The sequence below is a fragment of the Sturnira hondurensis genome, unplaced genomic scaffold, assembly GCF_014824575.4.
Source record: "Sturnira hondurensis isolate 20B ecotype Veracruz unplaced genomic scaffold, ASM1482457v3 Scaffold0023357, whole genome shotgun sequence".
Lineage (NCBI taxonomy): Eukaryota > Metazoa > Chordata > Mammalia > Chiroptera > Phyllostomidae > Sturnira > Sturnira hondurensis.
The window spans coordinates 2,535,772-2,549,462 of NW_028095988.1; the positions used below are offsets into that span (position 1 = coordinate 2,535,772).

General features: G+C 36.5%; 1 protein-coding gene and 1 non-coding gene across 10 annotated transcripts in view; both read left to right on the plus strand.

Annotated features, from left to right (window-relative positions):
- Positions 1–13,691, plus strand: part of DLG1 (discs large MAGUK scaffold protein 1) — a 309,015-nt gene that overhangs the window by 8,766 nt on the left and 286,558 nt on the right. For all 9 annotated transcript variants that reach the window (XM_037037510.1, XM_037037507.1, XM_037037511.1 and 6 more), the window contains exon 4: positions 9,541–9,707. In XM_037037510.1, coding sequence (XP_036893405.1) covers positions 9,541–9,707 — 167 coding nt within the window. The remainder of the gene's footprint in view (positions 1–9,540; positions 9,708–13,691) is intronic.
- On the plus strand, positions 9,852–9,969 carry LOC118981004 (small nucleolar RNA SNORA61). The gene has a single exon (XR_005065256.1). It is a non-coding gene; the product is annotated as a small nucleolar RNA SNORA61 (small nucleolar RNA).

Below are 13,691 nucleotides of genomic sequence, written 5' to 3' on the forward strand. Positions count from 1 at the left end.
GGATTTATTGATTTTTTAAAAATTTTTTATTACTATTTCATTTATTTCTGCTCTGATCTTAATTATTTCCTTCCTGCTACTCACATTGGGCTTTGTTGTTCCTTTTCGAGTTCTTTTAAGTGTGAAATTAAATTGTTTATTTGAGCTTTTCTTATTTATTGAGATAGGCCTGTAATGTTATGGATTTCCCTCTTTGGATCGTTTTCCAAGTGTCCCACAGGCTGGATTATTGTGTCCTAATTTTCATTTGTTTCAGGGCATCTTTGGATTTCTTTCTTGATCTTGTTGTTGACCCCATTCACTGTTTAATAACATGTTGTTTATCTTCCATATCTTTGTGTGTTTTTTCAGTGTTCTTCTCGTGATTGATTTCTAGTTTCATAGCATTGATATGATTTCAGTCTTCTTAAATTTACTGAGACTTGTTTTGTATACTATCATGTCATCTCTTCTAGAAAATGTTCCATGTGTACTTGAAAAGTATGTATATTCTGCTGCTTTGGGATGAAATGCTCTGCGTGTACCAATGAAATCCACTTGATCTAGTGTGTTCTTTAGGCTATTGTCTCTTTATTGATTTTCTGTTTATAAAATATATTCATGGAAGTCATAGGGGTGTTAAAATCTCCATATTTAATCTGACTATATGTTTGTTGATCTCTCCCTTTATGTCCATCAAGATTTGCGTTACACTTTGGTGCTCCTCCTGGTTGCATAAATGTTTACTAGGGTTATATCCTCTTTTTGGATTGCTGCCTTTATCATTAAGAGCACCCTTCTTAGTCTCTATAGCCTTGGTTTTAAAGTCTATTTTGTTGGATATAAGTATTGCTACCCCAGATTTTTTTTTTCTTTTCCATTTGCATGGTATATCTTTTTCCAGTCCTTTCAGTTGTGTGTATCTTTCAATCTGAAGTGGGTCTCTTGGAGGTAGCATATGTATGGGTCTGTTTCCTTATCCATTCAGCTACCCTGTGTCTTTTGATTGGAGCATTTAAGTCATTTACATTAAAGGTGATTATTACTGTTTCATAAATATTTTACTTATTTATTTTTAGATAGGAAGAGAGGGAGAATAAGAGGGAGCAAAACACTGGTGTGAGAGAGATACTCAGTTGGTTGCCTCTTGCCTGCCCCCAACTGGTGACCCAGCCTGCAACCCAGGCATGTGCCCTGACACTAGTAATTGAAGCAGTGATTCATTGGTTCACAGGCTGGCGCTCAATCCACTGAACCACACCAGCCAGGGCTAAAGTGATTACTAATAGGTAGGTATGTAGTGCTATTTTATTGTTAGGCTCTTTTTCTACCCCCCCCCCCCTTTTTTTTCTTAAAGCTATTCCTGTAACAATTGTTGCAGTACCGGTTTAGTGTTAACAAACTCCTTTTGCTTTTTCTTGTCTGCAAACCATCTCATATCTCCTTCAATTTTAAATGCTAGCCTTGCTGGGTAAAGTAACCTTGGTTGTAAGTCCTTGCTTTTTTCATCACCTCGAATATTTCATGCCCCTCCCTTCTGTCCTAAAGTGTATCTGTTTTGTAATCAGATGACAGTATAATTGGTGCTCCCTTGTAGGTAACTACCTGGTTTTCTCTTGCAGCTTTGGGATTCTTTCCTTGTCTTTAAGCCTTGTCATTTTAATTATGATGTGTCTCGCTGTAGGTCTCTTTTAGTCCAACTTGTCTGGGACTCTCTGAGCCACCTTGGCTATGTATCCTTTTTCCTGCAGGAGATTAGGGAGGTTTTGAGTTATTATTTCTGAAAATACTTTCTCTATCCCTTGTTTGTGCTCTTCTGGTTTTCCCATGAAACGGATGTTACGCTTTATGTTGTCCAAAATGTTTCCTAATCTCTCATTTTTTTAATTCTTTTTTCTTTTTGTTGCTCTGGGTGGTTTTTTTCCTACCTTGTCTTCCAAATCAGTGATTTGATCCTCTGCTTCATCCAGCCTACTATGTGTTCCTTCCAGTATATTATTTATATCAGATAATTGCATTCTTTTTTCCTAACTGGCTCTTTTTTATGGTTTCCATGTCTTTTTTCATGCCGTTGAGTATCTTTATAATCATTGGTCTAAACTCTATCTGATAAACTGCTTGCTTCCATTTCATCTAGCTCTTCTGGAGAATTCTCTTATTTTTTCATTAGGGGTCTGTTCTTTGCCCATTTTGGTTACTTTTTTGTGTTTTTTACCCTAGCTGCTAAACTAATTAGCTACTAAGTCAATCAGTTACTGATCTAATGGAAGTTCTATTCAGCAGCCCAGCTTAAGTATCACAGGGTGGGGAAGAGTAATTCCTGGGGTTGGGAATGTTGCTTCCCCTCAGACTGATGTCACTTGGAGAGGAGTACTCTGCCTGAGAAAGATGGCTTCTGCAGTATGAGAAGTGACTCAGCACAGGGATCCTCGTGGCTGTTCCTTCAGTTCTCTCCCAGAGCCACCAACCCCAGACTCTCCTCATGCGCCTTTAGTCCACTGTGTCTTCTCTCTGCGGAAGCCCAGGGTAAGGGGATGTGAATGAAATTTTGTGCGTTGGCCCCCTTAAGTGTCTACAACTGTCTCTCCTTGGTAGACAGAAATGATGCTGCTTTTCACAGCTGGATGTTTTCTGGGTTCCTGTCTGGCTCTGGTCTTGTCTGGGAAGCCCAGCTTGGGGTTTAGATTCCACCCTTCTCAGGGGCACTCCCTGGCCACTGAAGTATCCCTTTGGAACTTCAGCTTCTGCCTGTGGGCCATGTGAGTTTAGGCCAGACTTCTTGTATCTCCTCCATACTCCCTGCCAGTCACGTTGTGGTGAAGTGATTTCTTCTGTCTGTGCATGGTTATAAGGCTTCTCCATCTAGTGTTCAGTTGGTTATTCAGGATGACTTCTCTGCAATTCAGATGTATTTCCAGATTGGTCCCCGGAGGAGGTTTGTGTACCTTCTACTTACTCATCCGCTACTTGGATACTTTAATAGGCTTTTGATGCAATTTGTTAAATTACCTTTAGAAACATTATGTACATTCTTTTCAGGCAAATTGTGGAAGGATAACTAATTTACCTCCAACAATATGGAGTATTATCTTTTTAATATTTTCTACTCTGACACATAGGCTATATACATTTAGTCATTTTCATTTTTTGTGTATTTTTTTGATTAAGTAGCTAGTAATATAAGAATTTTCTTACATTGTTCTTTTTAATTTCTGTTATGAGTTATTTTTAATGTCATTTGCCCCTCCCCTCCCCTTTTTTCTTAATATAAATCTAATTGCTATGTAAGTTGTAATTAGCTTTCTTGTTTTTCAGTTATCTTTAAACTTTTATTTAAAAGCCACATGGGTATGTTTATGTGTGGTTAGATTTACCAATTTGTGTGTGTGTGTGTGTGTGTGCACGCGTGCGCGTGCGCACTTGCTTCTCTTGGTACCAGGCTTAGAAAGGCTTTCCTACCCCCAAATTATTAAGAACACTTACTTGTGTTTAAATTCTTTCATGGCTTCTATTTTTAATATTTAAATCTTTAATACCTTGGAAATAATTTTAAAATAAATTATACTGCTTTTTAAATGAAATTTGTTACTTATCATGCTCTTAACGTTTTTAAAAATTATCAGACTGTAATTTTTTTCAGCAGGTTTAGGTTTACAGAGAAATTGAGTGGGAAGTAGAGAGTTCTCATATGATCATCATCTCCCCTCCCATTTCCCCTATTATTAACATCTTGCATTAGTGTGGCACATTTGTTATGGTTGATAAGGCAGTATGAATATACTGTTATTGCCCTGGCCAGTGTGGCTCAGCTGGTTAGAGCATCGTCCTGTAACTGAAAGGTTGTGTGGTTTGATTCCCAGTCAGGGTACATACCTAGGTTACAGGTTCAATCACTGGTCCAGATGTATATGGGTGGCAACCAATCAATGTTTTTCTCCCAAAAGCAATGAAAAATGTCCTCTGGTGAGGATAAAAAATGTAAAAAGTATGTATTGTTATCAACTACCATTCATTATATACATTAGGGTTCACTCTTTGTGTTATGCATTGATAAACTTGACATATACATTTGTTGCTTTGATATAAGTATCCAACATTATAGTATCATACAGAACAATTTCACTGCCCTAAAAAGTCTCTTATACTCCACCTGTTCATTTCTTTCTACAGCCCCATGAACCCCTGGGAACTAAGGATCTTTTTATTTTACATAGTTTTGCCTTTTTCAGAATGTGATATAGATGGAATGTCATAGTATATAGCCTTTCAGATTGATTTCTCTCACTTAGCAGCATGCTTTAAGGTTTCTCTATGCGTTCTGATGGGTTGATGGCTCATATCCTTTTTTTTAAAAACACTTTATTGCTCTGACTCTCGTGGCTCAGTGGTTGAGCATTGTCCTGTAAAGCAAAAGGTTGCTGGTTCAATTCCCAGTCAGAGCACATGCCTGAGTTGCAGGCCAAGTCCCCAGATAGGACATGTGCAAGAGACAACCAATTAATGTTTCTCTGCAACTGATGTTTCTTTTTTTTTTAATTTTATTTTTTAATATATTTTATTGATTATACCATTACAGTTGTTCTATTCCCCTCCTTCATTCCCTTCCACCCGCACACTCCCTCCCCCACCATTCTCCCCCCTTAGTTTATAACCACGTGTCTCAAGTTCTTTAGATTCTATATTTCCCCTACTATTCTTGCCCTCCCCACTATCTATTTTCTACCTACTGTCTATGCTATTTTCTGTACTTTCTCCCCCCTTCTCCTCCCACTCCCCTGTTGCTAACCCTCCATGTGTTCTTCATTTCTATGGTTCCACTCCTGATCTAGCTGTCCTCTAGGTTTGCTTTTGTTTTAGGTGTGGTTGTTAATAACTGTGCGTTTGCTGTCCTTTCACTGTTCATATTTTTCATCTTCTTTTCCTTAGATAAGTCCCTTTAGCATTTCATATAATAAGGGCTTGGTGATGATGAACTCCTTCAACTTGACCTTATCTGAGAAGCACTTTATCTGTCCTTCCATTCTAAATGAAAGCTTTGTTGGAGAGAGAAATCTTGGCTGTAGGTTTTTGGATTTCATGACTTGGAATACTTCTTTCCAGCCCCTTCTTGCCTGTAAGGTCTCTTTTGAGAAATCAGCTGACACTCTGATGGGTACTCCTTTGTAGGTGACTGTCCCCTTATCTCTTGCTGCTTCTAGGAGTCTCTCCTTCATTTTAATCTTGGCTAATGTAATTCTGATGTGTCTTGGTGTGTTCTTCCTTGGGTCCAACTTGTTTGGGACTCTCTGAGCTTCCTGGACTTCCTGGAAGTCTACTGCCTTTGCCAGAATGGGGAAGTTCTCCTTTATTTTTTGTTCAAATAAGTTTTCCACTTGTGGCTGTTCCTCTTCCCCTTCTGGTACCCCTATAATTTGCATGTTGGGACATTTAAAGATGTCCTGGAGGTTCCTAAGCCTCTCCTCATTTTTTTGAATTCTCATTTCTTCATTCCTTTCTGGTGGGATGTTTTGTTCTTCCTTCTGGTCCATTCCATTGATTTGAGTCCCAGTTTCTTTTCCATCACTATTGGTTTCCTGTGCATCTCCCTTCATTTCAATTAGTTTAGCCTTCATATGTTCCTCTAATTTGTGACTATAATCAACCAGTTCTGTGAGCATCCTGATAAACAGTGTCTTGAACTGTGCTTCTGAGAGGCTGGCAATCTCTTGGTTGCTTAGAGTTATGGGCTCTGGGACTTTGAGTTCTTCTTGCACCATCTTTTGGGCTGTTCGTACCTGTTCTGTAGCAGGATTGGAGCCCTAGGTGTTCACCAGAGCAGGGCAACTCAGTCACTGGGTTGTGACGCTGTATGTGGAGGCGGGGTCAGCGTGGAGCAATGGTGTCCCGTCTGCGCCTCTGTTAGCCTTAGCTGCCACCGTCACCGGGGTCCGCTCATGTTTTGTCCCACTACACGCGAGTGTGCCACCGCCGTCAGCCCTCCACCACTGGGTTCGCCCGCTGGGGCCTGTGCGGTCCGTCTCACTGTGCAAGAATGTGGGACCGTGGTCAGTCTGCCCCACAGCCTGACTGGGTCCCGGCTACTTGCGATCCTAGGTCTGGGGATCTTTCCTGCTCGACCCAGCTCCGCTGCTGGCTCCGCCCCTCTTACCATCCCAGTTGAACGGTTCATTGTCGTCAGACTTCCATATAATTCAATTTTCTGTTCTTTGACTGTGTCTTTGTTCTCCAAACCTTTCTTGTAGTCAAACTTGGTTGTGGGAGAAGGCACAGTGTTTCCACCTATGCCTCCGTATTGGCGGAAGTCCTGATTGATGTTTTTCTTCCTGTGTTTCTCCCTTCCCCTCTCTGTAAAAGTAAATGAATAAAAATCTTTAAAAAAATTAAAAGGACTTAAAGACTAAATTTAGGTTCACAGAAAAATTGAGAGAAAGGTACAGAGATTGCCCATATATTAGGCTAATTGCCCTAATTAGTCAGTTAGATTGGCTGAAAAGTTTGTTACATTTTCTTCTAGTTCTGATAGTTCTGGCTCTAATAGTTCTTAGTTGTCTGACTTCATTCAAAGCAGTTTCATTAGACTATATTGTGACAGCTGTCATATTAGCATGCATTAAAAAAGTATCAAAAGTGGCGAATTTTGTGGAGCCATTTTAATATTGAAGATGGAAGGAAATATTCAACATTTCCAGTGTACTATGCTTTATTAAATCAAGAAAGGTAAAAATGCAACTGAAACACAAAAAAGATTGGTGCAGTGTTTGGAGAAGGTGCTGTGACTGATTGATTGAACATGTCAGAAGTAGTTTGCAAAGTGTTCTAGTAATGTTGATACTTCACCAAAAAATACTTTGCTATGGGGCTATCTTATGCATTGGGAGATATTTAGCAGCACCCCTGGCTTCTACCCACTAGAAGCCAGTAGTGGGAGATAGCTGACACGCTCAAAGTATCCAAAAGAATAAAGTTCTTGGTGAAAATGAAAAATCTTATGGAAAAAAGATTTCCAAAAGATTTAGGTCTTTTATTTTATGGAAAAAATGTAATGGACTTTTTGGCCAACCCAATACTTCCTGTCCCTGCACATACGTAGCCTCCCCATTATCAGCATCCCCCACCAGAAAAAGTGTATTTGTGCTAGCTGACGAACTTACATGGCCACATCATTATTGCACAAAATCTTTACCTGAATGTTCACTCTTGGCGTTGTATAAGTAAAAGTATTTTTGAAAAGAAAATACTTTTATAGGTTAATAGGTTTGGACGAAAGTATAATGACACACGTATCCACCACTATAGTATCACACAGTAGCTTCATTGTCCTATAAATCCTCTGTACTCCACCTGTTCATCCCTCTCCTACCTCCAGCCCCGAACAGTCACTGATTTTTTTGACTGTCTTCATAGTTCCTGCCTTTTAAGGATGTCATATAGTTGGAATTACACAGCATGTAACCTCTTCAGATTTGCTTCTTTCACTTAATAATATACATTTAAGTTTCCTCCACATCCTTTTATAGCTTGTTAGCTCTTTTTCTTTTAAGATTGTCTGGATATATCACAGTTTATCCATTCGCCTATTAAATTATGACTGGGTTGCTTCCAAGTTTTTGCAGTTATAGATAAAGCTGCACAAACATCTGTGTATGGATTTTTCCATAGACATTTAAGTTTTCAACTCATTTGGTAAAGTGCTGGATTGTATGGTAAGTATGAGAGTATGTTTAGCTTTGTAACAAACCACTTAACTGTCTTCCGAAGTGGGTGTGCCATTTTGCATTCCTACTGACCATGAGAGTTCCTGTTGCTCCATATCCTTGTCAGCATTTGGTGTTGTCAGTGTTCTGTATTTTTACCATGCTAATAGATGTACAGTAGTATTTTATTATTTTAATGTGCGTTCCCCTGATGACGTGTTGATTATTTTTTCATGTGTTTATTTGTCATCTGAATATCTTTTTTGTTGAGGTGTCTGTTCAGGCATTAATATTTTTCCCATTAAATCAAATATTATAGACTAACGATGTTGCCTTGGTTAAATTATTACACATTCTTTAGTTGTGCTTAGACATCCTACTCTGATCCTGAGTTAGTACTGCCTTATTTCTTTAGTTTAAGAATGTTTCATGGTTTGTGAGTTTCTCTGTTCAGGGTAATGTCACTTGTCACTTAATGCTGGAGAACTTTTTTCTTAGCCTCATTGGAGGATATTTCTGGAATTCTATACATCCCTTCTTCTCAGGGTTTGCAAACTTTAAATTCTAGCAAGAAAATAACAAAAGTGAATGAAAACTTTTCACTTCAAAATAAATTTTACTTAGATTTGGAGACTTGAGAAATATGTGATCTGAGAGATTAACAAAATTTTTTTTGTAATAGGAATGATTCTCCTCTATTCATAGGACTTGCATTTCTGCTTGTATTCAAGTTTAATTTTGAGCATTTTTTTCTGTTGTAGCTTTGTGACCTTGTAATTTAGGGGTTTGTTTAGGAACTGTACTTGTAGGAAAATTGAAGATTAAAGTGTGGTAAAACTGATCTAGTAGGCTCAAGAAAATTAATATTTTCAATTGCTAGTCATCTAAAGGGTAGTTTTTCTCCAATACATGTTTTAGAATTTTTGTATTTCCTTGTTTTCATGCTTGCTTTGCTGCATCATTTTCAAAGGAAATAACTTTTTTTAGGGTAGTAAATAAAAAACATAATCAGTCATTTTAATTATATCTGTTATATATATATGGGTAAGCTATATGGATTTTATGATATTAAAATGCAGATGAGTATGATATTATGTGTGTCTATTAAATTACAATCATTTTGACTACTGTATTCTGCCATTTTCTTTACATTTTCATATTTAAGATTAGGTTTAGATTAATGTTTGCATATGTTTGTTGAAGGACTCTGTCATTTCACACTGGTTAGTAAATGTGGCAATTCCTGATAAGATAGGAATTGAGAGATGTGACTATTAAATAATGTTATTTTGCTGTGGTTACCTTTTCTAGTATAAATACATTTTGATATAATTATGAGTAACCATTATTATTGACATTGGATATTGAAACATATAAAATGATTTATATAAGCCAGATTGAGAAATTTTCATTGTTTATCAAAGAAATGGTTAATGACTCATATGCAGAATTTATAATAATATTATCTGCTATCTATTAGGAGCTTATTATGTGCTGTTGTACATGTTACATGTATTACACTCAGTCCTGGTAACAGTTCATAATGATAAGAGACATGTTATTAGAGGTTAATTAACTTGCCTAACTAAACATATAGTCATGGGATAAAGGAATAGGGAGGGATTTGAACCCAGAACTGACTTTGAAGTATAAAAACCTATGATTTTACACTGGGCCCTGCAGGTTCTGATATGCTTATGATGTAACAAAATTAGAAAATATTTACTGTGTAAGTATATTATAAGATTGGACTTACTTTACTAATCTACAGTTAAAATTTTTCCTTTTGGGTTATGTTATTTTAGCAATGTGTAGTTTAATTAGAAAATAAAAATACTTTTTTATTTCTTTCTTTCTTCATCTCTAGATATTCAAGAATTTTATGAAGTGACCTTACTGGATAATCCAAAATGTATAGATCATTCAAAGCAGTTGGAACCAATACAACCTGTGAATACTTGGGAAATTTCCAGCCTTCCAAGCACTACTGTGACTTCAGAAACACTGCCAAGCAGCCTTAGCCCTAGTGCAGAGGTGAGATAAAAGTATTTTTCCTTAAGCTGTTTTTCAGTGGTCACTTTCTTGGGGCCGCTAAGTTTTTTTGCTTTATTAAAATGGATTTAGTGGAAATATCATTTATAATGGAATGCAGAGGATGGGATTAAAAGTATTTTTGAGACCCTCTGGTTCCCTTTCCCATCGGATCTGTGCACGGGTCTCGGTGGTCGTAAAAGGAGGGAAAGTAACATTGAAGCTGGCCTCACAGCTCTAGCGTGTGGGCTACTTTCAAACAAGGTTAAAAAAAAAAGGTATTTTTGAAAAGAAAAGCTCACAATCTCTGGTGCCCCTGTCTTAAAATGTGAATGATTTGAGGTCTGAAATACTTGCTTCGTACTATTAAAAAATACTTTGCATGTTAGATATCAATGAGGCTCTGTCTGTGTGATAATTAGGTAGAAACTATACTTGAAAAAAATCTGGCTCTGGTAGTCTCTCGTAGAAATTAATTATGTAGTCCTGAGCAATTTAGTTGCTACATATATCGCAAGGATTCTGTTTATTGGTCCAAAGGACCGCATTATTAAAACTCACTAGAGACTTATCAATAAATCTAAAGGTCAGCATCGGTTTCTATATTTTCCTGTAATTAAAACTATTTGTTGTGTTTTCGTAACCATTTTCATAATGTTCTTTTTGTTACATACTGTTGCTGATAGAGTTAGATATGACTTACCAGAGATAGGAAGCATTTTGTAATGAAGATTTCTGTCTGAGAAACATTAGTCATTCAGAGGTGGTCATCTGACTCAATGTGATTCTAGTCCCTTCTAAGTTAGTACTACAGAAGTGCCTGGAAAATTGAACCACCTTATGTTTGGTGCATAATAAATTAGGGAATAGTAGTGGTAGACAGCAACCTGGCCCTTTGGTAGTGAAGGAAAGAGTTTTCTCAATTTCTCATTTACGTTAAGTAACAGAACAGCATTTTAGAGGAAGGAAAATCAGAAAATATTTGATCCCTCTCCTCCATTTTAAAGATGAGGAAACTAAGATCCAGAAGAAAATAGCACATTCAGCTAAATTGGGAAGGTCTGCCTTTGGATTTCAGACCTCTTAAAACCCGATTCATAGTTCTCTTTATTAATCCTGACATGTACTTATATTTCTCTTTAATTCTAGTTAGTATTTTGTGTGTCTTTATTTTTCATCACTTTCTCTTGGTTCATTTCAGTTTCTATTTCCTTTAGTTAATTAATCATTCGTGCTTATGATGGTCCATTTCAAATAGATTTTTAAAGTGTTAATCAGTAATAGAGTTTTCTATTTCACATTTATTGTGATTGTAAGTTAAAAAATGCTTATGTTAGAAACATGTTAAATATTAAGAGAATTGACTTTCTTTTTTTTAACATTTTATTTATCTTTAGAGGGGAAGGAGAGGGAGAGAAACATCAATGTATGGTTGCCTTTCGTGGGCCCCCTGCTGGGAGTTGGCCTGCAGGGAACTGGCCTGCAACCCAGGCATGTGCCCTGACTGGGAATTGAACCGTGATCCTCTGGTTTGAAGGCCCGCGCTCAATCCACTGAGAATTGACTTTCTTACTCAGTTCTTGACTAATTTTTCTATTATCTGATTTATGTAGTTGAGCTCTGATTATAAAGCATAAAGCTCTTATAGTCGATATTTAGGTAATGGCAGGCTCACTGTAACCAGTAAAAGTAAATTTTTATTACGGCTAAATAAGTGGACAGTTCTAAAAACAATTAGTGGGCATTCCATCCCATCCAAAATGTCCGTAGAGACTTTTGGTCTACAAGTACCTTTGTTTCTTCTATGTCTTCTGGTGTAGTAAAATTAATGCTATCTATTGTTAGAGTGATATGATCATAGCCTATTATAATTTTTTTGTTTTTGGTATGTGTGTCCTTTAAACATATGCCTAGAGATATGTTTGGAATAATATTTGCTTAATATTAATGGTGGTTCCTGGGTGATGAAGATTTTTTTCTTATTTACACTTTAAAAAGATAAGTATGTGTCATTTTATAAAAGCAAACATAATTCTAAAATAAGTGTGTTACTTTTAGAGATTGTAGGGAGAGTATTTGAAAGGAAGCAAGTTGCAAGAAGGATTAGAAGAAATTGCCTAATCTAGTGAGAATTCCCAACAGAAAAGGATGCACTATCCTGTCTTAGTCATTTTGGGCTGCTATAACAGAATACCATTTTGGACTGGGGAGTTTAAACAACACAAATTTATTTTAGGCAGGTCTGGAAGCTGGGAAGTCCAAGATCAACTCAATAGCGGGTTCAGTGTCTAGTGAGAATCTACCTCCTGATTCATAGATGGCCAGCCATCTTCTCCCAGTGTCCTCACATTGAGGAAAGATGGGGTGAGGGAGCATTATGGGCTCTCTTATAAGGGTACTAATCCCATTCATGAACCCTCCACCTTCATGACCTAATTACCTCCTGAAGACTCCCTGCCTTAATGCCATTGCATTGGGGCTTAGAATTTCAACATTTGAATTTTGGGGGACACTTAAATTCAGTCTCTGGCAATACACATTTAAGTGAATCAAAGATTCAAAGGGAAAAAATGAAATTATAAAAATAAAAAATTTTGTTGTGATATTTTGAGTAAGAAAAGCTTTTCGAAGCATGACAAAGAAAACCCAGAAAAATTGAAAGATTAAGAATGCTGATGGTAGAATTTCTTTATGGGCTTCACAAAGTTTGTTTTAACTTTGTAGAACATCTATAGTTTGGAAGATAAGATAAACAAATGAGAAATGATAAACTGGGGGAAAGTTGTCACATTTATGAAAAGGGGGTAATTTCCAACCCTCACAAGATCAGTAAGAAAAGAAGCCAACAAACGAGAGATGATGACATAAAGTACAAGAAAGCAAGTAAATTACTATCTAATTAAAACATTTAATGTTAATATTAGCAGAATTCTTTAAAAAATAACTTTCTCAGTGTTTTTTATTTTCTTTAAAATTTTTCCCTCAACTCTGGTATGTATCTGTTGAATAATATTTCTGATTTTAAAAGTTTAGTTTAAAAACAAAATGTTATCTGTTTTCCAATAGAAAAAAGCCAACATTGGGTAAGTGACCAAAGAATGGTCTGTCCAGAGAAAAATAAACATGTTTGGGCCAGTAAGCCTATGAAGAGATGACCAACCTTATTTTTAAGAACTGCAAATTGACAATGAGAATATTTTTAATTAATTTGTCAAAGATTAATTAAAAGTGAGGAAACAGAAACTCTTATATTGTTGGTAGGAAAAGACAGTGGTGCAACCTTTTGGAAAAAGTATATACTCATGTTTGTTGACTTAGCATATGTTACAAATTATTAATATATATTAAAAGATTATATGTATACATACACATATGTTCATTACAGTGTTATTTTTGATATCAGTAAAAACCCAACAGGGAAAAAAATCTAAATGATCATCAGTAAGAAACTGGATAAACAGTATGGTGCAGCCACCTAATGCAATATAAATAGTAGGCATAAAAATACCATCTATATATTCATCTATATATCCAGTATGTGTTATTAAATGCTTTAAAGCAAGTTGCATATCACTGGTATAATACTGCATAACTGTAAAAAAAAGTGAGAGGTTAGCTATGTCTGGAAGAATACACACTTAATCTGCTTTCAGTAATGTAGTTGTTTTCCGTTGTCCCTGCTGTCTCCAGGCTCCCTGTTTCAGCCTTCTGAGTTCATCTTTAAGGGAGGGAAATTATCCAGGTAGTGTAGTGAGGGCATCTTTGTTCCATTTTTTGCTTTGTGATTTAATGCTTTAAAACAGGGGTGTTCAACCTTTTGGTGTCTCTGGGCCACACATTAAATACACAAACACTAATGAAAACTGATGAGCAGAAAAAGATCTATGCATAGTTTTTGTGATATCCGCCATCAGAGATAAGCAAAAATGTCCTCCTATAATATCCTAATTATACAGCAGCCCTTTTTTTAACTCATCTGTATATTTT